This window comes from Bactrocera neohumeralis, chromosome 3 (assembly GCF_024586455.1).
Source record: "Bactrocera neohumeralis isolate Rockhampton chromosome 3, APGP_CSIRO_Bneo_wtdbg2-racon-allhic-juicebox.fasta_v2, whole genome shotgun sequence".
NCBI classification, from domain to species: domain Eukaryota; kingdom Metazoa; phylum Arthropoda; class Insecta; order Diptera; family Tephritidae; genus Bactrocera; species Bactrocera neohumeralis.
The window spans coordinates 20,276,538-20,303,753 of NC_065920.1; the positions used below are offsets into that span (position 1 = coordinate 20,276,538).

General features: G+C 30.4%; 2 protein-coding genes across 3 annotated transcripts in view; both read left to right on the forward strand.

Moving 5' to 3' along the window:
• LOC126752327 (TNF receptor-associated factor 4) lies at positions 1-26,166 on the forward strand. Of its 2 annotated transcripts, XR_007665985.1 has the most exons (4): positions 1-761; positions 22,775-22,879; positions 23,937-25,389; positions 25,428-26,166. XR_007665985.1 is itself a non-coding variant. In XM_050463046.1 (3 exons), exons 1-3 carry the CDS (start codon positions 441-443, stop codon positions 25,026-25,028), a joined length of 1,518 nt encoding a protein of 505 aa, XP_050319003.1. In that variant the 5' UTR covers positions 1-440; the 3' UTR covers positions 25,029-26,166. The 2 variants fall into 2 exon arrangements, 1 of the variants encoding a protein (XP_050319003.1); XM_050463046.1 differs by having other exon boundaries at positions 23,937-26,166.
• Positions 1-27,216, forward strand: part of LOC126752344 (uncharacterized) — a 203,374-nt gene that overhangs the window by 40,902 nt on the left and 135,256 nt on the right. The window lies entirely within an intron of this gene.

Here is a 27,216-nt window from a genome sequence, read left to right on the forward strand (position 1 = left end):
CGTACGGTTGATTCGAAAAAGTAGCGCCGGCATACGAAAATGTTAAGGAGTGATTTCGTGCAAACATGAAATTGACTTAACGTGAGTGTGTGTGGATAAGTGAAGTGAGAATATTTGGCTATTAAACATAAATCTAATACAATAAAGTGAGAAATAAATGACCAAATAGAAATACTGAAGTCAAAATTTATGCTTCTGAGTGATAAATCTCGACTGAGAAAAGAGTAAATATTTGTAAAAATTATCAAAATTTTATAACGAAAAACTTGTGAACAGTCCAAACTTGCACATTTACAACAACAAACCAAAATTTAAATTCGAAAAACTTGTGCACAGTCCAAACTTTGTGTAATATTCGCGTAATAAAGGCATATAACATAAGTATTTACAACAACAAAGTGTGATTGAAACTTGCTTCAAGAAACGCTTGCACCACAAAAATGGTACGCAGTCTGGCACAGTGGACGAAAACCCTAAGTTTTCCTTCACGCCTCTCACCCAATCGCAATTCGAAAGATTGTAGCAACTTGAATACCACTAGTCCTGCACCGCCACCCACACCGCCCAGGAATAAAACCACAAACAACACCAGCAACAATAACAATTGTTCAACATCACGCTCCTCAACGTCCACAGTGTCATCTTCACACTCGAACTCAACGGCACCCTCACCCACAACCATGGGCAACAACAGCGCCAACAGCAATTACAATGGCAATAACAACAAACATAATTTACCCATCACGGAATTAGAGCAAATTGTGAGTATTAAAAGAAATTTAAAAGCATTGCAGTAGTTAGTTTAAGTAAAAAAAAGTTACTGCAACAACAACAATGGAAGCTTAACACATTTTCACGCAAGGTAGCGCAGAAAAGTGGCAGCAAGCTTGTGGTTCTTGTTGATTGACAGAAGCATTCAAGAATTCTCATGCATTCCTTTCCTGAACTGGGTTGAGCTGGGAATGCTGCGGCAGCCAAGAATGCATTCAATTATTATTAGGTTTATGTTTTGGTTTGGCGCAGGAATGCAGCGCATTTTCAGCTCAAGCTCAACATCAAGCTTTGCCAATTAGTTCCGCCAGCTTTTCGATGCGAATTTGCTGTAAATCGGCGCTTGTGTTGAGCTCGTCGGTTCTGTAACTGCTATCTGTCTATCTAGCCATCTCACTATGCTGAGCTTGTGCATGAGTTGTCAGAAAAAACGTTCGCATATTTATGAAATGAAGTGTGACTTTATTGTAAAAAAAATAAAAAAAAAAAAGAATTTCACCACATTCATGTGCGTTGACTCACAGACCTTCTTTGGACTTGAATGTGTGCCAAAGAGACCACGTTGTCTACGCCAACCACTTGTGGGCGGTTATTTGAATGAAATGAGTGGTTTTTGGTAGGAGAAATTGGTTTGAATGAAGTTGTCAAAAAATCGAAATTAAGAAATCAAGTATTTTTAAAGTGATATGCGGGTAATGACGGATTTTAATAAGAAAAACTAAAAAAATGTTTTATGAAAAATTAAATATTTTAAGCCAAATTAAAATGTTTTTTACATATTGATATTTCAACTAAATAAAAAAATTATAAATATTAAAAACATTTTTTTATATAAAGTTATAACTAAATCTGCACATTTGAACTGAAATAAAATGGTTTGAAAGCTTAAAAACAATATTTTTTGCACGCGGTTAAACAAAATTATTTTGACAAAATTAACGTTTTAAATTTATCTGAAATATTTTTTGTCTAATCATAATATAAACTAAATAAAAATAAAATATAATAAACAAAACCTTTAAATTGAAAAAAAAAAAAAATAAATAATAAAAATTTTAATAATAAAAATAAATGAATAAAATTCTGAAACAAAACTTATAACTAAATTTATTAAGTAATTTATAAATAAAAATAAAAATAAATGAAGATATAAAGCACAAAATTATATATATGTATTAAAAAAACCCCGTTTAAGCTAATAGAAAAAAAAATACGCCAAAAGAAACGTTTTAGCACATTTAAGTAAAAATATAACATTTAAGAAATATAAATTAAACAAAAAAATAAAATATAAAAATATTAATATTTTCAATAAAATAAAAAGAAAAATAATTTAAGAAATAAAATCACAAAATGCATATTTGATTGAAAAAGAGCGACTAAATATAGTAGAAAAACAAATATGAGAAAAATTTAAAAAAATAATTTTATTTTCGTAATATTTTTTATAATTGTTAAATTAATAACTAATTTATAAACAGTTATAAAAATAAAGAAATAACTTTAAATAAAGTCCAAAAAATCAAAAAATTGCGCAAAGGTAAACAACAAAAGGAAATTATATATAATAATAATAACACAAGCTCTCAAAAAATTAAAACAAAAATAATTAAAACAAAATTATAAAGCATATCAAAAAATAATAAGTAATAACAAACAAATAACATTAAAATATAATTAGTAAAATAAGGCTATGAATTAAAAAAAAGAGTACAAATAAAAGAAAAAAATTGTAAAATATATAAAATAAATTCTAAAATAATTTCAATAACTTAATTAAATTAAATAATATATTTTTGATTATAAAAATCATATTTGGTTTCAAAAATTATTAATCCATAAAAAAATAAATAAAATAAAATTACACCATATAAAATAAATAATTATTAAAAACAAACCGATAACATTAAATAAAAAATTAAATTAAAAATTAAAACACACAAAAAACTTTCAAAAAATTAAAACTATTTTAAACCATATAAAATAAATAATAAGTTTATTAACTTTCATTTAAATTTAAAAATTTAGCAAAAAAAAAGATATAAAATTTTAAAATAATTCATTAACATATTCATATTAAATATTATGCCACTAAAATCAATCATTTAGGAAAAAATGATCTTAAAACATTAAAAAAATTACGCAAACATAATTAAAAACAAAATTTTATATAAAATAAATATTTAAAATATGTAAAAAAAAAGTTTAAAATAACTATAATAGCTTAATTAAATTAAATAATATATTTTTAAATAAAAAAATCACTAAAGCTTACATTAATAATTTATAGAATAGCTCTAAAAACTGAAAATTTTAATGAAAAATAGAAAAATTCTTAAAATGTATAAAAAAAATGTTAGACTATATAAAAAAAAATTTTAAAATAATTTTCATAACTTATTTTAAATAACATTAAAAATTTTCACCAAAATTGCGCAAAATTTAATTAAAACAAATAAAATCGAATCAAACAAACGGCAAAACCTAAAACATCACCGCCAAATAAATAAATTAAAAACTTGAGAAATTAATCAGACACCCGAAGCTAAAGCAAAGAAATGCATATGCGTTAATAACAACAATAATTTATGCACAAAACCGGATGTGGTTTGTTTTTAAGCCATTACACACGGTCAATTTATTTAAAATATACAATATTTGCATATGTATGTATGTAAATAGTAAATATGTAAAAGTATTGTGCCATTTCACTTTATGCGGAATTCAACGCCGCCAACACGACCAACAACAACAAATCCAAAACAGCTGTTGATACGAGTATCCAACCAAAATGTGTATCAAATTACTCAGCTCCTATGCAAATTGAGGGCAGCTGTCAATTAGCGATAAAATATATGCACATACATACATAACCACATTTATAAATGCATATGTATGTGTGTGTTGGTATAGGTATATAAATATATTTGTTTGTGTGCTAGCGTTTATTTGACTTGATTTTGCCGGGCAAAAGCATAATAAACGCCATAGATAAGCGAAGGTAAATAACAACGGTACTTCTTATGGCCTAAATAAAGAATGCTAATGGGGGAGGGAGATTTTTTCTACGCATAAAAGCAAAGACATTGGTATAAGGCTACTACAGAAGTATGTCACGATTAGCAGGATTTGAAGTTGGGGGAGATAGTTAATGCGAATGACCTAGAAATTTAACGGTAAAAAAACACCATATTTTTGGGTGTGTCTGGAGAGTAGGAGAAGAAGCGCAGAGCTAATTTAATTAGAATATTTGGAATGATAGAAGTTCTTTTGATCGATGAAATTCGATAACTTTAATATGACTTTTGGGAGTGTTTATGCAACGTGGTGATAAAGCAAGTAATGGCATGCAATTAAAGCTGTTTATTGGCGTAATTTTCGCTTGCTTGTAATTCTCAACGGATTTATGCTATTTTTTCTTTTAACAAGAGGTTCTCTTTTAATGTTAAATTCTTATAAAAAGAATATTGTTATAAAATCGTGGGAAATAAAGAAAAACAAAATTAAATATAATATTATTTTGGAAGCGAGGTATGTATATATTTTAGGCATACTTATATATAACCGTTATCAGTCAAACGCAGATAAATATCATAAATAATAAATAAAAAATGATAGCTATTTCAGAAAATATCACATACTATGTTTATATACATAAATACCATGTACATACATATGTATATATTTTTACATAAGTATATAAGTATATACACCTTTCCCTGCCACAAATGTCATAAATTTTCCACCGTCAAACGCAATCGATTGCTATTTGTACAAGTTTTATCGCCTACGGAATTTCTGTGCATCAAAGCAGAGTCAATAAAGTTTATGCAGCCAAATGTAGATATGTTTTTCCTATACGTAGTATATACAAACATATAAAAAATGCTTGTGTTTACATTGTATGGCTGTTAATATGTGGCTACTGTGCACATTTAAGCCTAAAAAATGCAATCCATAAATGAAACGCCAAGCATTTAGTTGCACATAACTATGGACATACATACACCTATACATACATATCAACAAACGTGTCTATATGTATATGAGTAAAATATAACATGTGTGTCGCAAACAAATAGTTTAAAGCAAGAAAAAACTAATTTTTTATTATTATTTTCACTTTATCGTTCGGCAGTTTTGTATTAACTAAACAAATGCATTTTATCTAAACAAGCAACTGCATTTCAGTGAAAGATATCGGAAATTCCACATTTATTGCTTGCTTTTAATTTAATGCCAAACAAATAAAACCGAAAATTTGTTTAAGCAAAGTGGCAACATTTTTGTATGCGCTACTGTAATGGAGATAATATGGGTGCATTTTTGGATATTCAATATTAGTGCATGTATGTATGTATGTATGTAGTTGTATGTAAAGGAATTTATACGAAAAGCAAACAAAGTGTTTAATATGAAGCACTGAAATTCGTTTAAATGTTTACTTAGTTAGCGCTTTGATGGCGGCGCGATAAAGAAATTTTAAAGAAAATAATTCATTTTTTTAATATTTATTTTAACCGTTATTAAGTAAAAAAAATTATATCTACTTTAACATTGTTTTTAAAAATTAAATATGACTGCAATTTGTTTATTTTTTAATTAAAAAAAAATAGATATAATATAATTAAAATTTGTCTTTTTAATCTAATTTTTTTAATTATTTTAGTTGTAATTGTTTAAAAATATTAAATTTACTCTAAATTTTTTTAATCAAATATAATTACAATTTAATTCTTTTATTAATTAAACAAAATTTAATATAAATAAAATTTGCGTTTTTAATGTTTGTTTTTTTATTTAATTAAATAATTAATTTTTTTTTAATTTTTTGAATTATAATTAATTAAAAAATTATATTTACTTAAATTTTATTTTTTTAAATTAAATAATTAAATATAATAAAATTTGTCTCTTGTTGTAAATGTTTTTTGTATTTAATTAAAATTTAATATTTTTCGTTAATTTTTTAAAATTAGTATATTAAAAAGTTAAACTTAATTAAAATTTAACTAACTAAAAAGTTTAATCGCTTTTTAAATATATATTTTTATGTAATTGAAATTGTAATTTAAAATTAAATGTAATAAAATTTGTTTAAATGAAATTGAAAAAAATGTTTAAATTTTATTTTACCCTATGCGCCTAGCTTTTCAACCAACCACCAATAATTTTTTTTTAATTTTTGTTAAATTTAGTTTTTTTGTTAATTTTTAATTAACCCATAAAAAGTTATAAAACATTTTATCCTACTACTTAACTAAATTTTTTGAGATAAAAAAATTAAATTTAATTAAAACCAATTAAAAAAAATTAATTAATATTTTTTTTAACATTTTGATTAAAAAATTAAATGTAATTATAATAAATTTGTTTAATTAAATTAAATAAAAAAAAATTAATTTAATTTAAAAAAAAATAAATTCAATTAAAATTTGTCTTTTTTAAATTAATTAATTTTTTTTATTTTATTTTTTGTTTAGTAACAGTGCGGTCATACAGTACATATGTACATACATATCACATCTATTTCATCCCTCTTCTATTTGCAAAATTTATGAAGTGACGCGTTGACTGTAGCCATTAAAACTACAAATTGCATTTAGTGTTTTATATTTGTTTAATTTGTTAAGTTTTTTTCTTGAGCAGCACTTCTCACACTTCGCTGACCTTTGCTTGCTCACAAATTAATAGCCGAAACAATTTAAATAATGCACAATATTATATGAAATTACACTTAAACGATTTCGCCTTGAAGTAACTTCATAAACAAGCAAATTAATATACTCCATAACATAAATACCTGCAATCATATATTATATAAGACTTAATACATATGTATGTATGTATGTATGTATGTTCGAGATTTCAAAACTCTATGTGTGTATGTTAATGATAATGTTAATGCTCCACTCGTGGTGACAAATAGCAAGGTGTAATGTGCAGGGAAATGACAAGTGATTATTATACATACCTACATACATACATACATACATATGTACATATGACACACAATGTCAAACGTTTGACTCCATTTTTTTTTGACAAAATAATGCAAATCAAAATTTTATGAGATGCAATTAAAAGGCAATAAAGCATCAATACGCATGCGTATGAAAACATTTTAATAAAAAATGAAAACAACTTTTTCTAAAAAAAATACACACACATAAAAAATAAATACAACTCAGGTATGTATGTATATTAGAATTAATTAATTTAAATTAATTTTTTTTTTGGATTAAAAACAAAATTTTAATTTTTTAAAAATAAAAAAAAATAATTAAAAAATAATGATTTTTTTTTTAATTAAAAAAAAACAAATGTTTTAAAAGTAAAAAAAAAATAATTTTTAAAAATAAAAAAAAAATATTTTTCAATTAAAAAATTTTCGATTAGAAATACAATTAACATTTTTTAATCCTGAGGTTGAAACAAAAAAGGAATTACTTTTTAATAAAATCTTTTTTTGATTAAAAATAAAATTTGTAATAAAATAAAATATTTTTTAATTAAAATATTTTCGATTAAAAATACAATTTAAACTTTTTTATCCTGATATTGGAATGAAAAAAATACTTTTTAATAAAATAATATTTTTTTAAATTAAAATTAATATTTGTAAAAATTAAGAATTTGCAACCCTGATTGCCAATAAAAATTTTTACTTAGATCTTTAAATAAAAAATATGTACATATGTATAATAAATAAGATCTAGCAAAATAATCAAATAAGATTTAAAAAAAACCAACTGAAATAATTTGTGATAAAAAAAGTATAGAAATAAAAAATTATTATTAATCAAAAAAATATAAATTTAATAAAATAAAAACAAAATTTCAAAATTATTTTTTAATAAATATTCTAAAAATAAGAAAAAACATATTTTTTAAATAATGATACAAATATTTATATTAATAAAAAATCACAGTGTTGCCAACCTTTAGCTAAATTGCCAAAAAAAATATTTTATATTAGAAATATGTTAGCAATTCATAATTTTTACTTTTCTATTTCAATTGAAATAACCCTCTTTTTCTTTTTTTATAGTACATATAATATAAAACATACATATATGTACATACATATATAAATTATACTGCGTACATTTTTTCCTATTTTTTACTGTCTGATAAAAAAAACTGTGTTAGAACTACCCCAAAACAAAAATAAACCAACATTACTATTGAAATCTCGCACAGATTTTCATAAGAAAAAACATTAATACCGTTAACCTGCCACTATTCACACACTTGTGCCACGTTTTTCACACCATCTTGGCGACACATGTTTCAATCTTCATACACCGCCTGTTCATATCTCAGCTGTGATGGGAAGATCATACCGAACAGACCCTTTTGTCGGCCCTTTAGCAGCCTGACGATTGCCGCTGAGCAGCATGACAAGCATATTGAATCGATTTATGCGGAGTGCAATGGCAGAGCGGGAGCAGAAGCATATGCATATTGTATAGACGAGTTACTATATATGTATGTATATACTATACATATGTATACACTTAGATAGTTGTCTGTTTGTCAACAGCGCAGAGGAGTTTGGTAAACAAAAATCTGGTGCTGCAGGATGTCATCGCTCGGCTGCTGCAGCAGACAAGTGATGCTGTGTAGTGTGAGGAAACATGTGCATTTATGGTATTGTCATTGATATTGAATATTTTTTTCGGATATTTATAAATTTCAGCTTTTTTTGTTGTGTCTGCAAAGATTTGATGGTACATGTGTGCAGCAATGCGTGCAGTCTTTCAAGTTTCCGGTGCGGAGTAGTGAGAAAAAAATCATAGCCGCCATGTGTTGTTACACACACACACAGCAACAGCTCATACAACTTTCTTTGAATTCTATTGGTTTTTAAGAGCATTGCTTTACTGTCTGCGGCTCCTTTTTTCTTGCAACACTGCCAAGACACAACTCACAAGCTAAGGAATGCATAAATCCATGTGTGTGTGTGTGCGAGCGGAAGTTATGCTGTTTACAGTTAGTTGGCATTTATTTTCTTCATTTAATGACGCTGCGAGTTTACTTTACCGCTCGCTTGTCTTTATTGTCATCTTCGTCGTACTTGACATCAATAATAATGAATTGCTTAAAGTCATTCGCATAAAAGTGCTCAGTGCGGCGTATAGACAAATCAGTTTAGGTCTGCTATCTTAAGGCATCAATTAAGCGCTAGAATGCATATTTGACTTACAGAAAAGTATTATCGCCCAAACCGACTAGTGTCAAGTGCCCAACCCACGAGACATTCTAAAATACTTAATCAAGGTGTCGGTTTCGCAAGACTACAGAGCGATGCTGTCGGCGTCACATAAATTATTAGCATTCAAATGCACAGACAATGCATGAGAGAGGACATGCCCTGTAGGAAAAATTATGCGCAAGTGACAGGAGGGTTATGTTTTTAGATGGCAGTTATTGAATTTTAAACTAAATTAAAAAAAAATTGTTTTAAATATTACATTATTAATATTTATTTACAATTTTAGGAATTTGGGAATTAAAAATTTAATTTTTGATTTTTGGTATTAAAAATATGGAAATTAAAAAAATTAAAGTTTATTTTAATTTAGAAAAATTGCTAATTTTAATTAAGACTTTCGGGATTACAAAATAAAAGTTTTTTGTTTAAATATTTTTTATCATTAATCATTATTCCTTACTCTCCCTCCCCTTAATTTCCACAAATTTCTATTATAAAACACTACCAACTCTCTACCTTCCACTATCAACTATCAACACTTGTCTCAATTAAAAATTTCCTACAGGCCCTGTATGCGCAGATTAGTGGTGTAGGTCGTTCGCACACACGATGCACCGCAAATGCCAAAGTTTATAGACACTATGGAATGTTAGCACACTGGCCTGCAGCCAGCAGCCACAAACCATCAGGCACCAGCAACAGCAATAACAACAATAACACTACCAAAGGCACCGACAACAACAACACTACCAAAGACACCAACAACACCAGCACATCGAATTGTTGAACGGCAAACGCTAAAATGCTAAACTATAAACGTCAGTTAGCAGCCACAGTTATATGTGGCAACAACGCCAACCATGAATATGCGACTTGTGGCGTCAGTTAGTTAGTGGCGACTCACCAGCACAGGCATGTACACGCATACACAAACATATAAATGCACATGAATTATGTAATGTTGCACGTTGCACTGCGCCAACCTGCTGACTACCAATTGCTATTGTTGTTGTTGCTGCTGCTGCTGATGTTTTATCGTCTCAAGTAAACGCGCTTGGGAAACAAGTTTGCCCCGCATGGCAAATTCTTGAGCGGCGACTGTTGCAAGGCAACAAAAGTCAAACAACATTCAAATGCTGCCGACAGTAGGTGCGAGTAACACAATAACAAGAGCAACAACAACAACAACGCGTTTACAAAGAGAAAAGCTGTTCAACAGCAATATACCATGAACAGCTGTAGGCAACAAAAAAAAGCAAATAAAAAATAAATAAAATAAAATGGAAAATTGTGCGAAAAACTACAACACACAGCGATTCTTTTGTGCATTACAAATGGCTGTTTGTTGTTGGTAGTCTCGTACATCCTTGCAAAGGCAAACAAGTTCCACTTTTTCTTTTGCCGCCGCTGGTTGTGTGCAACTTTGATTTTCGCATTCCAATTCGCTGTTTTCTTTTCAATTATTTGCAAAGTGGATGTTGGTATTGAAAACTATAATTTTGATGAAAATATATTGTAATTCTCAGCAGGTTTAAAAATATAAAGTTCCTCTAGACAATAACTATTTAGATATGCCTACATACATGGGATTTTATATCTTAATGTCTGAAAGTGGTGAAATATTCTCATTTGTCATGCAAAAATTAGAATACTAATAACGGTAACCTAACGGTAACTGGTCCAAACTTTGCTCAGAAAAGATTTAAAACTCTTATTTTTGCGGGTTATAAAATTTGAAATTTAATCTCACCTCTTTTAGACCTAAAGAACACCATTTCTTGAGCCGAATTATAAGTTTTGGAATTATCTAATGTCCAAGAAAATCTTAAGAATCGCGTTTAAGGTTATGATTTGAAGATCGTTTGGTATCGTCAACCATTACGTTCTCCATTGAACTATAACAAAACAAACCCAACAATCAAAACACTCAATTTCTAAGTCTCTAATTTTCCTCTATCATGCTGGGTTCGAGAACATTTAACGAGTTTTTATTGAGGAAAATCTTCTAATATTTCCAAAATCATCTAAAAACGGTGATTCGTGACATAAAAACAAACAATCAAGTTTCCGAAAAATCGTAATATTACTATTTTGCTGTTTTGAGGTTAAATAACGGCTGTTTATTGAGATATAATATAACGAAAATCCTCTAAACATTCAAACCCACTACTATTTACTTTTCTCAGCTTTATAAGTATTTTTTCACTATAAATACAGTTATTAATTTGGAAAAATATGAAAAAAAAAAATTTTTTTTGGAAACAATTTGAAACAAAAAAATTAAAAAAAAGAAAAAAATTATTCAGAACAGGAAAATATTTTTTATTCAGAACAGAATAATATTTTCATTATACGAAAGATAAAGAAGCATTGTTCAAAAATGTTTTTGAAAACAATTTTGAAACAAAACAATTCAAACCCATTGATATGTGCAATAAAAGTTAATTAAACCCATATTTTTCACAGGTTCATAAGCTTTTTTTAAATTAATTATTAATTTAGAATAATTGGAAAAAAAAATTTTGGAAACAGTTTTGAAACAAAAAAGCAACAAAAAAATAATCTAAAACAGAATAAATATTAATATTTTCATTAAACAGAAAAAAACGAAATATTATTCCAAAAAATAGTTATTTACGGCCAAAATTTGCTTTCTAACAGTTTTGAAAAATATTAAATTTTGAACAAAAAAACTGTGCGAAAAATAAATAATTAAAACAAAAAATTTTAACTGATATATTAAAATAGTTAAGCTTGAACTAATCATAATAAATCGAATTATGCTATTTTCGAAATTTGCAAACTATGTTTTTTACAGCGATTAGATATAAAAATCTACAAAATAATAAAAAATTATATAATTATAATCCGTTAAAAATACAATAAACAAATTAGTGAAACATCATGAAAGAAGCAAAATAAAATACTGATATACTAGATATACAATGTATGTATAGTCTAGATTCTAGATGCTAATCGATGTGTGTAAGCCGAACCGAAATGCTAATATCCCAGACACCATATTTACAATACAGCACCGCACAGCACGCTGCAGACTGACAGACGAAAAGGCAATTAAAAAAAAAATAAGCAAAAAACTGCAGCCGTCAAGTCCATAGATTTGCCATTACTAAAGCAAAACCGAAATAAAACACAAAAACTGTTGTTTGGAGAAAAATGCAGGCATACTTGAATGCTACCCTAGCAAACCAATCAACCAAAACCTATAAAAAAGGTAAAAATATTTATAAAAGAGTAGCTGCGGTGTCCACGCACGAGGCACTAGGCCATTAACTTCAGCTGATTACATGCTGCTGCTGCCAACGCTGCTGCTACTACAGTGAATGAACTGTAAAAGAATGCATTTTGTATGCATAGCTTGTATGCGCATTGTTGTTGTTAGCAACAAAATATGGAGAGAAAAGCAAAAGAAAACCAGCAACTACATGTATTTGTGTATGTATATACAGTTATGTGTGTATGTATTAGGAAAATAACTGCAAAAGGGCAGCTGCAGCCAACGCACCTTCGAAGAATTTTCAATTACATTGTTTGCAGCTTGCTACATGCTTTATTTCCTATACATGGGTTTTTGTAGTCAGCAGTTTTATAATTTCTCATTTTTTTTTATATCGATGTATGTATGTATATATATATAAATAGTATATTTACAGTTACATAGCGTTGCATTGCCTGTCGATCGTATTATTAGTAGACGAAAGTGTTGTTGGCGTAACGCATCGAGCAATGTGTTTAGAACACGCACTCTTGTCATTTCCGCTTCACAATTACATAAGTACAACAAACCAACCGTTGCACTTCCTCGTTTGTGTTGATCCAACTGTCTAACCCGCATTCACTGCTCAATCATATTTTATTATTTTCGTTGCCACATGCACCCGGTTACCTGCTTGAGGCATGCCAAGCGCCTACTCGTCATGTCACTTGTGTCATTCGCCTTTTTCTTTTCTTTCAAAGTCACTAATTTATTAACTTTTGTCTATGTGTCTTTATGTGGTAGTTAGTCGTGTCTACTTTGCTAAGTATTATTGGTTAATTTGTCTGCCTATTTTTGTGTGTAATTTCTGAAAACACCAACATACAACATGCATATACTGAGGCCCTGCTGCAATAAGTTGAGAAATAATACTGGCGCCACTAATTATCTGCCTGTGTATTAAAATTAATTTTGTGATATACAGAAATTGGAAAAATTGCTTTATGGATAAATATGATAGATTTTTCTCAAAAAAAAAAATGTTTCGAAAATGTTTAAAGAATAAATTTCTTATCTCTAAAAATCGTTTAATGTTTGATGCTTAAACATCTTCGAATCGCTCCCTTTTTACTCGCTTATGTTCGTTCTCTGTTCTGTAGCAAAAATGTAAAAAAGAAAATCAAAAAAATCCACACAAAACGAACAGCTGATCGCCAAGTAAAAAGTGTAAAGCTTCATCTTTCAAGATCCGATTAATGTTGTTTAAAATATGCCATGAATACATACAAAAGCTGATGGAGCAGAAAAATATTCACACCGGCAAGAAAGAAATCACAGATCTACAACGAAATCACATTAAAGACAACATATCAAAAATTAAAAACAACAAAAAATATTATTTAAGCATTAAAAAATGAGGAGCAGTAAAACCAAAAGCACAGAATTAATTCATTCGCAATTTAGCAGAAGTAGCGACAAACGCAAAGTAAAACAAAATAAAAATAGCGGCATAAACAAGTTTGGCACAAAAAGTACAGAAAGCAAAAAAATCATAAAATGGAGCCAAAAACAACATTTCATCGATGCAATTGTGGGCAGTAAAGTAAAGCAAAAGCAAAAATTGGTAAAAACGAAACAAAGGCAATGCAAAGCAGCAACTAAATTGAAGCAGCTGAGACATTCAAATACTAGTGGTGAAATCAAAAGCAGAAGCAGCTGATTCGCAACTGCACAATGTGCAGCGTCAAAGAACAGGTAACCAGCAAACAACTGAAATAAGCAGGAGAATATAGGGGCGATTGGGATTTTATGCAGTTGAAATTAAATTAAAGCAAGCGCCAGCTAAAGTCATTTGTGTATACTTCAAAAAAAAGGAAAATAAAATTTAATGGAACTAAAATTCCTAAAATGAGAAATTACAAGCATACACATATACATACATACATACAAATATGCAACCAAAAAGCGCTGAGTGATCATGCAATTATACTTAGTAGCAGCAGCAGAGGGCGACGACAGCGAAGCAGTGAATGGCAAGTGCGCCACCGTTTACAGATTTTTTATCAGTATTTTATTATTTTTGCAAAATCCGAATGTTAGTGAATACTTTTCCACTCGATATCAATTGCAAATATCAGCATTTGTATTTTATAGAATATTTTTATCTACGTTAAAACCAACTTATCAGACTCCGCGCACATTTTTCTCACACTCCAGCTATTACAAAAACATTTATTTACGCCAGTTCCTCACCTTTACAACCATACAATCTAGATTTATTTGTTTTTAATTTTGACTTTTGATTTTCATAGTTAAATGCAGTGCTGTAGCATGTCGAAACATGTTTACTGCATGCTGTGAGAGCATTGAGCGAATAATACTGCAATAGTTGTTGCGAAAAAAACTACAACTACTTAGCAGTTATACAGGTACTGACTGCAGCAGCTGCTGGTGTGACTGCGCTCACCTGCTTATTTACAATAACAACAGCAAGAGTATGGAAGTGCAATGCAAGAAAATGAAATTGTCAAACAGGTTAAATGTAAACTGCCGACTGCACAATAACAGAACAGTGGCAGAATTTATAATAACAGTATCAGAAAATGTTAATGGGAACATTTAACTTGTAATGGACAGCTGCATGTCGTCGTCGTACTTCCTTTTTCTTGTCGTTTGTTGTGCTCAATCGCAATTATGCTGACGCTGCAGTATTGAACGTATGAGAAAAATCTAAAAACAGGTAGTGCGCTGTAGTTTTTTATTTTTTATGTAGAGGTAAGATGTTATATACTGATTGGAAGCAAAAAAATTGCTAAATGCGAATTTCACCATCGATTGAAATGTGTGAATTTGTATTTTATGTTATGAATTCACGTGTAGTAAATGAATAAATTCTTGTTATCATTATTTGAATTTACTTTATTGAAATATTATACATTGAATTTCGAAAAACAAATTATGTTTGCAAATAGAAAAATATTTAAGCAGTTAAAGCAGCAGTTCTGTGAATATTATTTGTAAATGTTGATTATTTAAAATTTAGTTCTTGCACTAAAATTGTGTAAACATTATTTTTTACTGTTATTTTTCTTTATGCAATTCTGCATTTTTTTTTTCTGGCGCCTCGTCTTAACCGCATATAAAATTTTTTGCTTTTGGTCTCCCAAGGCTAACTACCAGCTACGCAAAAACAATTGCTTACTGACATACTTTTCAGCTTGTAAGACATAATTGCGCTGCTAGAAAAAGCGTTAAAAGTACATGCCACAATGTGGCAGGTTAGTGTTGGCAATAAGCACTAAAAAAAACTAACATATAGAAAAAAATTACAAAGTTATGAAAAACTTAGCAAAAACTAATGATTTCAATGACACGTTTTTTATAAAAATCACATATATCAAAAATTAAAAATATAAGTATAAAGGCCAGCAATTAGCTTAAAGTGCAAAATTTGTTTAAAGTCCGTGAAGACTTCAAGCCATATTTTCGGAATAAAAATACTAAAAAAATTTATAAAAAGATTTGACTGAGCAAGGTGCATGTATAATTTTTAATAGCTATGTGCGTTTCGTCAAACATTAGAGAGTAGTGAATCGAACAAACAACTGGCATACATCAAATATACGATTTAAATGAGGTATCAACAGTATATCTTGAACGCAATTTATATGTCAATTATTCGACTCGAGAGAGTGAATCGAAAACGGTTAATTTTTAAATGCATAAAATTAATCACGGAAGTGAATGGCTGAAAAATATTAAACAAATTTAACAGCATTAATAAATATTGTAATTGTCTATTATAAATAAAGGTAATTTAAGACTAGAATGCTTATAAATCGGTTTTCAAAACTAAACTAAAAAGTTCTGGAGTTCGTCAGCTAATCTTTTTCAAAACAAAAACTAGCCAGTTGGCATCTGCTGACTTCCGCCGGAAACAATATTCTACTTAATTAGCATCATTTAAAGCTATCAGAATTTATTCAAATTTATTACCAAACCAAAATACATACATATGCATATTAGTGTGAGGCTGCAAGGCATTTGCTACAACAATTTACCTGTTTATTTGTACAACGCCTGCCAAACTTTAACAACAACACACTGGCGACATGAGTAGTTGAGGCAAAGCATTTTAACGAGATTTCATGGAAATTCGAGTGTGGGAAGATTTTCGACAAGGCAAACAAAACAAGTTACAATTTAGCAACAACAACAGCAAACATTACTTATTAAAAGCTTAGTTAAATTAAATTACCACTAAGTGATCAACGCTGTGCGCCAAGTTAGGACGCCTGCGGCGGCAATTAACATGGCTTTAACAAAACAAGTAAGAAATTATGGAACAAAACAAAAACAGCGTTAAGTGAGTAAATAGAAATTATGCTAATAGGAAGTGTATACACGTATGTAAGCATATGGGCTTTTTATACGAAGAATAAAAGTTACCAAAAGATTAGCTCACTTCATAGCTCATGCCAACGCTAGCTGTAAACTAGTTGAATACATAGAAATCGGCATGCTGCACTTGTTAACTGGCGAACAAATTTAAGCAAAGAAATATGCGCCAGTTGCCCAAAAGGCGGGTTAATAATAATTGTCTGACAAGGCTGGAATTTGTTAAATCCACAAAATCGCCCAGCCCAACGAGCAGCTCAGCAGTGTTGAAATGACGCATAGCGCACGTGTTGTTAACTACAAACAGTGGCTGTGTATAATATTAGTGGTGTTTTGGGTGTTCAAGGTGCTACCACGCCTCCAAAAACGCCTTTTATACGCCCCTCGTATGAAAAAAAATTTTAGTGTATAATTTTTGATGTCTTTTCTTAGTAATAAACAAATGAGGAGTTTGGAGTTTTGGCAAAAAGAAATGAGAAACGTTGTAGAGAGAGTGTGATAAGATCAGAAACTGTTAGAAACTCAAATTTTATGAGAGAAAAGCAGGATATTTGACTGTGAGCGACCCAAAAATAGCCGAATGAAAACTGTATTAAGGGTATATCTATCACCAAAAAGCTAGGTTATGAACCCAAAAAGTCAAGAATCAACTTAAACTTGGTTTTTAAACTCAAGAAAAATATGTATTTGAACTATATAGAATTTGAATTTTATATGTGACCTGGTCTACGAAAAGGGAGCTAACGTGCATATATTAATTGTTCTCCTTTTTTTTGACACCTAAGCCCCTTTTCCGTAGACCAGGTCACATATATGTATATATTTTCCATAACTTGATCAAACTATGAATTTGAAGATTCTCACAGCTTTGGCTTCAGGAATTTTTCAACGAATGTTCTTACAATAATTATTGTTAAAAATAATTTTTAACCCTAAAAGCTCATAAAATTAAAAAATTAATTATATAATCAATATTCTGAAGAATAATTTTTGTTCCTAAAAGCTCATAAAACTAAAAAAATTAATTATATACTCAATTTTTATCAAAAATTATTCAAAAAAGTAGACCAAATTTGACAAACTATAAGATCCAGCTATAAGAAAACGTTCAACTATTATTAACAAGCTTGTAATTTAGTAATCGAATACAAAAACATATTAGCAGGTTAGAAAAACAACGAAGTGAGTTTCAAAAAAACCGTGTTCTAATCAAAAAATCTAAAAAATCATATTCTATAATGAGCTTCCAAATTAGAATTCAAAACAAATTTAATCAAATCTTATGTAATCTTAATTTAAACCAACAGCTTGTCACTCTAAAAAAATACCTCATAAAATTCCACAACGAACTTCCAATTAAGCACTTTTCTATTTTAACTCACTACCGTTGGCTTGGCCTCCTACTTTGTTTTTGGTTTTATTAAGCATTTTATTGCCACTTCGGACTCAAGTGCACATTTTTCACATTAATTGATGGCAAGCGCATTTATGGCTTCAAATGACAACAAAAATATTACATGCTTCTAAAAACAAGAAAAAGCACCAGACATTGAAGTTGAAAAAAGTAAAAAAAAAATTAAAAATTTCGTTGGAAATTTAAAGTTTTATATACATATGTACATACATACAGCAAGCTAACGCTACAAACATATTTAGCTAAGAATGCTAAAAATTACCCACTCAAAGAATTGAGACAACAATTGAAGAGGCAGCGCGTCAAGTCAATCAGCTTTGCATGGGTCTCCGGGGCATAATTTGAGACGCTGCGCTGATATATGCGACTAATCAAACGCGACCACAAAAACGCATTCTCAAGCGCATGCAAGGCATTGATCTTGTAATCGTTGTTGTTATTGTTGCTGAAGGCATTAAAATCGAGTGGCTGTCATGCTATTAAAAGGGTGCAACATTTTAAGTGCCACTTCGAGAGGCGAACGGGGGGAATGTGGCAAACTTAGTAGGTGACGCCGTAGGAGTTATGATACGTTAGAGATATAATTTTGGTGCTTTTATAAGCAAATTATGTGACTGTGGACACACGAGAGCATTTTTCAACTAATTTTAGGCGCAAATGCCCATAGCACATTTTTGTTGTTGTTTAGTAGGCTGTGGCATTTGTGCTTTGATTTCAAATATACATATTTGCTTATTTATGCTGATATTCTTTAATTTTTTTTTTGAAATCGAAAGTCAATGGAGCTTCATTGTTTCGATTTCCGCTGCGTATTGTGCACCCCCCTCAAGAAAGTATAAGAAACTTTGATCAAACAAATTAACATAAATTGAAATTCCCGCGAGGGCACTAAGTATGTATGCGTGTGTTTATTTGTCTGATCGTGTGCTTTTGAAGATAACACTAATAAAGTATGCAAACAAATTTGTCGCTTGTATAAATAATTGATTGGCTTTTTGTCAGCTTGGCATGTGGTTGCTTTTCCCTCTTTTTTTATAAAATTTTCAACGGAAGTGCAGAAAAAAAGTAGAACAAAGTCAAACACACGTGTTACAGATACATTATCCGTTAGCTTTGATTTATGTTTTTGTAAATTAAAAGTCAAATAAAGTTTTTGTTTAATTAGGTATTGTCAATAAGTTGAGAATGCAGCTGCTCTACGTCAAGAAATATGAGTTGAAAGTAGTATTTAGTAGTTATGGGTATTATAAAATGCCAAAGGTACCTTATTTTTTGCTAGAATAAGTATTTTATGCTACAAAAACATAATAGGCATCAAAAACTAAAATTTTTTTTCGACGAAAATCACGGAAAATCGGATATTTATATTATTCAATAAATATCAAGACCACATTCATTTAAGGTGTGAAACTTGGCTAAATGTGTCAAGGCTGCATGTGAGCGACTGTAACGATTATTTTTCCCGTAACGGTAACCGCAACGGACCGAGATTTTTATCCGACCAAGCTCTGTCAACTCGTCAAAATTCTACCACTACAACAAGAACAACAACATTATTTTTTTCCTCTTCCTCCACATAAAAACTCTTCTTCTTTGCGACAGGAAGTGCATTTCTATATAAATTTCTCCAACAAATAAAAAAATTAGCACAACTATTGACATTAATCCCGCCAATGCGGCAAGCTTGCAGCAATAATAACAATTTTTTAGTCTTGCAAATGGGTGCTGTTACAAAAACAACAGTTGCTTAAGCAACTTCTTACTTTATTTGCAATCTTTTTATCATTTATTTCAATAACACTCTCTTTCCTGCCAAATGTGTTAATTAAAGACGCAATGCAAGATTTAAGAGCAAGCGAGAATACTTCGAGGAAAAGTTTGTTTGCCTTCATTTTTTATAAGTTTATGATGTTTGGTTCTGCTGTTGTCATGTGGCGACGCAATTTATCAAAACACTGCTGAGTGTGCGCCTGCCTGCCTGCCAATGCTGCTGACAGTCGCCTTGGCTACTACTTTTTGCTTGCAGGAACTGCTTTAGCGACTATAACTACTTTGAGCTCCTCCACTAAGCTTCAACTGAGCGGCAACCATAGATAAGGTCAATTAAAAAAGGCAACCGGAAATGTTTGTCACTCGCTGGCGACAAAGACGACAAGCGCTCACCACAACTGCATACGACAGCAAAAGCAACAACAATCATTGCAGATGTGCTGTGAAAGGGCAAATTAATTGTTGCTACTAGTTGACCTTTTAAACATGAAAAAGTTAAGATTTCGCCTTTTTTTGTATTTGCCGTAGTAGTTGTAGGGATTTAAAAATATTACACTAAATTTTGCTATAGATGGTGGATAATACATACATACAACTAACACTTAGAAGTCGCAAAAAATTGTTTCACTTCAATTTATAGCAGAACTAATACATATTCACTTATACACTTAAGTTGAATATTAACGTTTCCCCACAATTTTTTATCACATTAACATATGTACATACATATATTTTTTATGCTCTCTCCTATCAATTTATGCCGACAACAGAAAAATTGCAACGCATTTCTTATTATCAGCGGAAAAAAGTCACAACTACATCGCATTCAGCGAACACCCGCATTTTTTTTGCGGATTTACTCCTTTAACAGCTGGCCGGCAATACTTTATGATAGCAAATCTCTTGATTCGCGTGCTCATTACGGCGCTTTTGTAGTTTTTGCGCATTTATTTGAGTTTTTCTCCTCTTTGTTTTCGCTTTTTTCAATTTAAACTTCATATCTTTCATTTCATAAAATTAACCGGATGTGGTGGTTGCACTGACTTACATTGTGCACCACAACTCCCCATTTGCATTGCACTGCAGCATACAACAACATTACACATGTTAGTACTGTAGGAGCAGCAACCGGTATATCTTATACATATGTATACTGTGCACTCTTCCCCTAGCGAAATGGCACTTAAAAGCATGAGCTTGCAATTTACTTTGATTATATTTCATTTGTTATTTCTGTATATTCATTTTTTAAGTTTTTGTTGTTGTATTATGCATATTACTCGTTGAAGCTAGCTGCTTGCATATTCATTAATAAATTTAACTGAAATGTTACAGCAACATACAATTATGTTGACCGTCTCTGTTGTTATACAGCAGGAGACCCTCTCAGTAGCTGGTTAGCGGCCGGCATTTCATTTACAACGGCAAGTATGTAATTTACATAGTTCATAAATATGTAATTAAATAAAGAGATATGTAAAATCATAAGGAAAGCTCTATAGAGTTAAAGAAAATGGAAATAAAATTTAAAATAAAATGAAATTGAATAGAAGTAAAATAAAATAAATAAATGAAAAAATAAAATAACGAAAAAATATAACAAATTTAAAGAAACAAATTATAAAAAATAATAATTTCGAAAAGTATTATTATTTTTTGTAAAATAATAAAATGCAGCATAATAATTTTTAAAAGTAATAAATGCAAACGTTGCCTTGGAAAATATTCAATGCCAACAGTAAGAAAAAAGCTTTCCATACAAAAAAATTAATCGGACTTCGGCGGTTGTGATACATACATATGTATGTACATATGTAAAATTTGAAATAGATTACCATAAAAATTGATGGACAATTTCGCATACTAGCATATACATATGGATATAGTTAAATTGACTCAACTCGTCACGCTGATGACTTCTACATCATTAACTGATATAATGATGTTTAGGGTATAAATATATATACACATATATGTATATCAACGACTTGATTTCTAGCACTGCTTTCGCACGTTTAAAGAACATTTTTTTTATAAATAAAGGAAAGCAGTAATCCTTAATCAAAACGCATTTCAGGAACATGCTGAGAAAGTCAACAAAAGTTTAAATAAACAAATAAAAAATAAGCAGCCAGCAAGGACAAACTCCTAAATCCTAAAACAAATTTCACAAAATCCTTGAAAACAATTTTCACACCAAATCGACTATTAAGAAAACTTATTTGAACAAATTTCCTAAACAACAAAAAGTAGCAATTTAGCAGCTCCTTGAAACTATGTGAAGAAGGCAAATAAAAAATATGATTTCAACACCTATTTAGAAAGATAGAAAGATGACTTTATCAAACCAGTTTATTTATTTTTACTTTTTCTTCAATAGCTTCATTTTTCCATAAATTTAGATATCAGAACGAATATATTTGCTGTTGTGTGAAATGAAAAGTGAATTTTCCAATATTCATTTGAACAGCCAAACCGATAAGAAGGTTCGGTGCCTGTCTGCTACGAACAGCAGGGCTTATCCGAAATTATCAGCATTTGTCATCAATAGAACAAATAATTGTGTGTTTTGACTGTCCAACAGGTCGCCAGCCTAACTACATAAGTATGTACTTATTGTATATAGACCGATAGAACAAATGTCAGTTAGTGACGCGCCTAAATCAACAACGTCGCATATAAATGTCAAAGCATAAAGTAAATTTATGTCAGTCTCTAAAGGCAACTACAAAGTGTAGTGATAGAGCATACCATAAATAATACTCAAAATAGTATATAGATGAAGTGTTTTAGAAATATTTTCGGCAAAAAAGGCGAATATCAGGTTGGTGTGGTGTGAAAGTGTAGGAAAATTCAAAAAAAAATTATTATATAAATATTATTCAGAAGTAAAATAATTAAAAATAGAAAAAAATATTTAAATATTTTTTCAACATTTTTATGTAATAACATTTAACTAATTCTCACTTTCTTCTTCTTTTTGCAGATTTACCCCGGTCCCGACCCTAAACAAGCCATCATGGGTTCACTCGTCTTTTGTATACATCACAAACAGGGCTGTAAATGGTCGGATGAGCTGAGAAAACTAAAGGTGTGTATTAAGACAAGTGTACCTACATATTTATGAAAAAAATATTATGTAAGCTCACACGCACACAGTAACGTCAAGCTGACTTTAAGTCATTTCTCAGTATACAAAAAATTAAAAATTAATTATTTCTAAGTCACCTCAACTAACAAGTTCATAACACCGGCCAAAATACACACGAACACATAAAGCAGCATAATTTCATTCATTAAGCCAACACTTTTTAATAAGCGTGTTTTGAACGCACCTTACATACTTATAAACAAAGATGCCTGCAGAACAATATAAGAAAGACTTTTGTTACTCTTTCGTTGTTGTTGTTGTTAATAGACCTCTAATGCGCTCATAAAAAACTAGTAGTCATTTTGATGTTTCTGATTTTCATGTTCATTCATAAGAAGCAGTAACTGGAATTCTAGTGAATTAATAAATTCTGGGTAGTGAAAGAAACTGAGGGCAGTTGGGGTGATGTGGTGAAAAAAAGTTAGACATACACATACAAACGTACCTTATATGTACATATATACATATGTATGTATATAGGAATAATTTTAATTTAATTATGTTTTCAAAAAATATTGTAGACGCTCTTTTCGTGGAAGGTCATAATTTCAGTATTTAGAAAAACTTTTCGAAAAAATAATGTTATGGCTGCCTTCATTTTAAATTCATACAAAGCATCGTCATACGGTCCTATTCAGACTTTAGAGTACCTTACGCAATTATTTTTTATTCGAAATTTTTTTATTTTTTTAAGTAATTAAAATTTTAATTTTTTTATTTGCATTTCTTTAATTAATTTTTTTTCTTTTAATAAAGCACAAAAATAGTAATTTACGTAAGAAAAAAACTTAATTAAAATTTTACTTTTTTAATATTTAAAAATTTTTTAATAAAACACAAAAATAGTAATTTACGTAGAGAAAACAAGCTTGTCTAACTTAAAAAAAATTTACATTTAAAAATCATAAAATTATTTAAGCAAATTTCTTCACTCCACATAATTTTTTGACTCCCATCTCAAATGTAATTCTAACCTCACTTTTTTTCCATCTTCCAGGGTCACTTGAACGTCTGCAAACACGATGCCACACAGTGTCCGAACAAGTGCGGCGCACAAATACCACGCATCATGATGACCGATCACCTACAGTTCACCTGCAACATGCGACGCACCAAGTGTGAATTCTGCCAGAGCGAATTCTCTGGCGCCGGACTTGAGGAGCACGCGGGCACCTGCGGCCAGGAGCCCATCTACTGCGAGGCCAAGTGCGGTCAGCGTGTCTTACGCGGACGCATGACACTGCACAAGTCCAAGGATTGTGCCAAACGTTTGCGTCGCTGCGTACATTGTACGCGTGAATTCTCGTGTGACACACTACCACTGCATGTGGCACAATGTCCACGCGCCCCCATGACTTGTCCGCAACGTTGCGACGCCGGTGCTATTGCACGCGGTGACATGGAAGCGCATTTACGCGATGAATGCAAGGCGCTGGCGATCGCTTGCAGTTTCAAGGAGGCCGGTTGTCGTTTCAAGGGACCACGGCATATGCTGGAAGCGCATTTGGAAGCAAATGCCGCGGCACATTTATCACTGATGGTGGCGTTATCATCGCGTCAAGGACAGCAAATACAAATGCTAAAGACGGCCGTCTCGAAGTTGTCCATTAATTATACTGGCACTTTATTGTGGAAGATCACCGATTGGTCGTCGAAAATGACAGAGGCGCGCAGTAAAGATGGTTTGGAATTGGTGTCGCCACCTTTCTACACATCACAATACGGTTACAAATTACAGGCGTCAATGTTTCTCAATGGCAATGGTCCCGGTGAGAATACACATGTTTCCGTCTACATAAAAGTGTTGCCGGGCGAATATGATGCATTGCTGAAATGGCCATTTTCGCACTCGATCACATTCACACTCTTCGAACAGGGCGCGCAAACCGGACAGGGCGGTGTAGCCGAGTCATTTGTGCCGGATCCCACATGGGAGAATTTCCAGCGGCCATCGAATGAACCAGATCAATTGGGTTTCGGATTTCCACGTTTCATTTCACATGAAATGCTACACAGACGACCCTTCATTAAGGACGATACAGTGTTTTTACGTGTCAAAGTGGACCCCAGTAAAATTGTGTCGGTCTAAAGTCCCTGAAACTGGCCGGTGTGTCTTTATTGCACACACTAACGCTTTTTTATGTGTGCTTTTAATTAGCATTTAAATGAATACTGTGTATTTAATATAGTAGGTAGTTATGTAAGTGAGTGTAAAAGACAAGCAACAATGCCGTCTCGAGTGGTAAACGCAAAATAATTCCAAAATACATGAAAACAAATTTGGCAGTCACTGCAGCTTCGCGTGCGTAGACCAAGTAGCTACACTACGCGCAAGCAAAAGCAACAACAATGACAATGAATATAAAAGCAAATTTATGAATATAAAAAGGTGAAAGGAAAAACCTTACGGTGCGGTGAAGATTTTAATTTCTTAAAGTGGACAAGCACAAGTCAATTTTTTTTTTTAATGATTTAAAACATATTTAAGTAATTTTAAAATATTGCGAAAAAAGCGCAGTTTTCAAAAGCAACGAAATCAGACCAAAGTTAATGCAAACGAAAAAAGGAGCAAGAAAAATTAATATTAATTAGCATAGTAAGCAATAATAAACCATAATGTATACCTGTTTAGTATAAGGAAAATACGACACATTAACACTCAGAAAAGTTAGCATCTTAAGTCTTTTGTTATGGGAAAAAAATGTATTCGCTTGGTGAAAATAATTGATTTTAAAGCAAGCACTTTCAAAAGATCTTCATTTGTTTAAATACAAACATTTATAGGTTAATTTTATTTTGTGTTCATTATAATTTTTTTTTTTTGTTGGATTATCCATTTTTATTTTTGTGGCACAACTCGCCAGTAAATGCCACTTGTGTATATAATCGTTAATAGAGACCAGCTAAGGTCTATGGAAGTCAATATTATGACCAGAAATGACATTTAAGCGCATAAATCATTCATTTTTTAATTAAGTGTTGGAAATGACAACAATGGCAAATACGTACATTTGCACAAACAGCATTAGTCATTAGTTTATAAGTACAGTTGTGTCTGAGTAGTTTGTAAACATACATTTATACCTATATAAACACATATAGTATATACATATAAATGCTTATGCATTTCTTTCATTTCTACTATATAATAAAAATAAAGGAAAACAATTTTATAATTACTTTTGAAAATATCATAAAAAGCATTATTTAAAAATTAAACGCTCTATAAGGCCAAAAACTTAAAGACAAAGAATTGTTTGTTTTATTTTATTGGTAAAATTTCAATGACACAGAGAACGGTAAAGTATAACAGTCGCTACAAAAAGCCTTGAAGAGGGTCAGAAGGAGGTATTTAATAGAAGTTCACATTTTTTATTGTTAAAGGACCCCAGCTTTGTTAGTTAATGCAAGAAAACTAGGGATTAATCATATACATATTTTGTCCTCATCAGTAATAAATAATCAAAAGAAAAAATTATAATTCAGGGAATGCAAAAATTACTCAGGAAAATTAGCATTTAAAAAGCCTTGAAATTGATAATTTAATTGTTTGTTTGTATGTGCAAGAATATTAAGGATATTACGGCAAGGTCACATACATACCTAGCCGTCATCAGAGGTACGTAAATAATTAAAATAAAATATTAATAATTCAGGGAATGCAAAAATTACTCAGGAAAATTAGCATTTAAAAAGCCTTGAAATTGATAATTTAATTGTTTGTTTGTATGTGCAAGAATATTAAGGATTATTACGGCAAGGTCGCATACCTAGCCGTCATCAAAGGTACTTAAATAATTAAAATAAAATATTAATAATTCAGGGAATGCAAAAATTACTCAGGAAAATTAGCATTTAAAAAGCCTTGAAATTGATAATTTAATTGTTTGTTTGTATTATTAAAAACATACATACCTTCATCAGAAAAATAATTAAAATAAAATATTAATAATTCTGGGAATGCAAAAATTTTTTAAGGAAGGTATTATTAAAAAGCCTTTGAAATTGATAATTTAGCTTTATAACAAGGAAGTTTAAAAGCAGCGAATCAAAACTAAATATCGCTACCTACTGTCCAAAATAATTTAACCAAATTAAACCGATCTACGAAATATACATACATACATATACATACATACATAATTATGAACATTACAGCTTTATAGCAAATTTTGTCGGAATCACCCTGTTCTAGCAGCTTATATTTAAACATGTTTGTATATTTTGCTCTGTGTTGTCTTAGATATGTAAGCAGATTATGAAAGTTTTTAAAAATT

Bases quoted from the DNA above. Each gene is read 5' to 3' on its own strand.
- LOC126752327 (XM_050463046.1), top strand. From the start codon at position 441: ATGGTACGCAGTCTGGCACAGTGGACGAAAACCCTAAGTTTTCCTTCA. The intron at 762-22,774 runs GTGAGTATTAAA...TTCTTTTTGCAG, and splicing joins TCACGGAATTAGAGCAAATT to ATTTACCCCGGTCCCGACCC. The intron at 22,880-23,936 runs GTGTGTATTAAG...TCCATCTTCCAG, and splicing joins ATGAGCTGAGAAAACTAAAG to GGTCACTTGAACGTCTGCAA.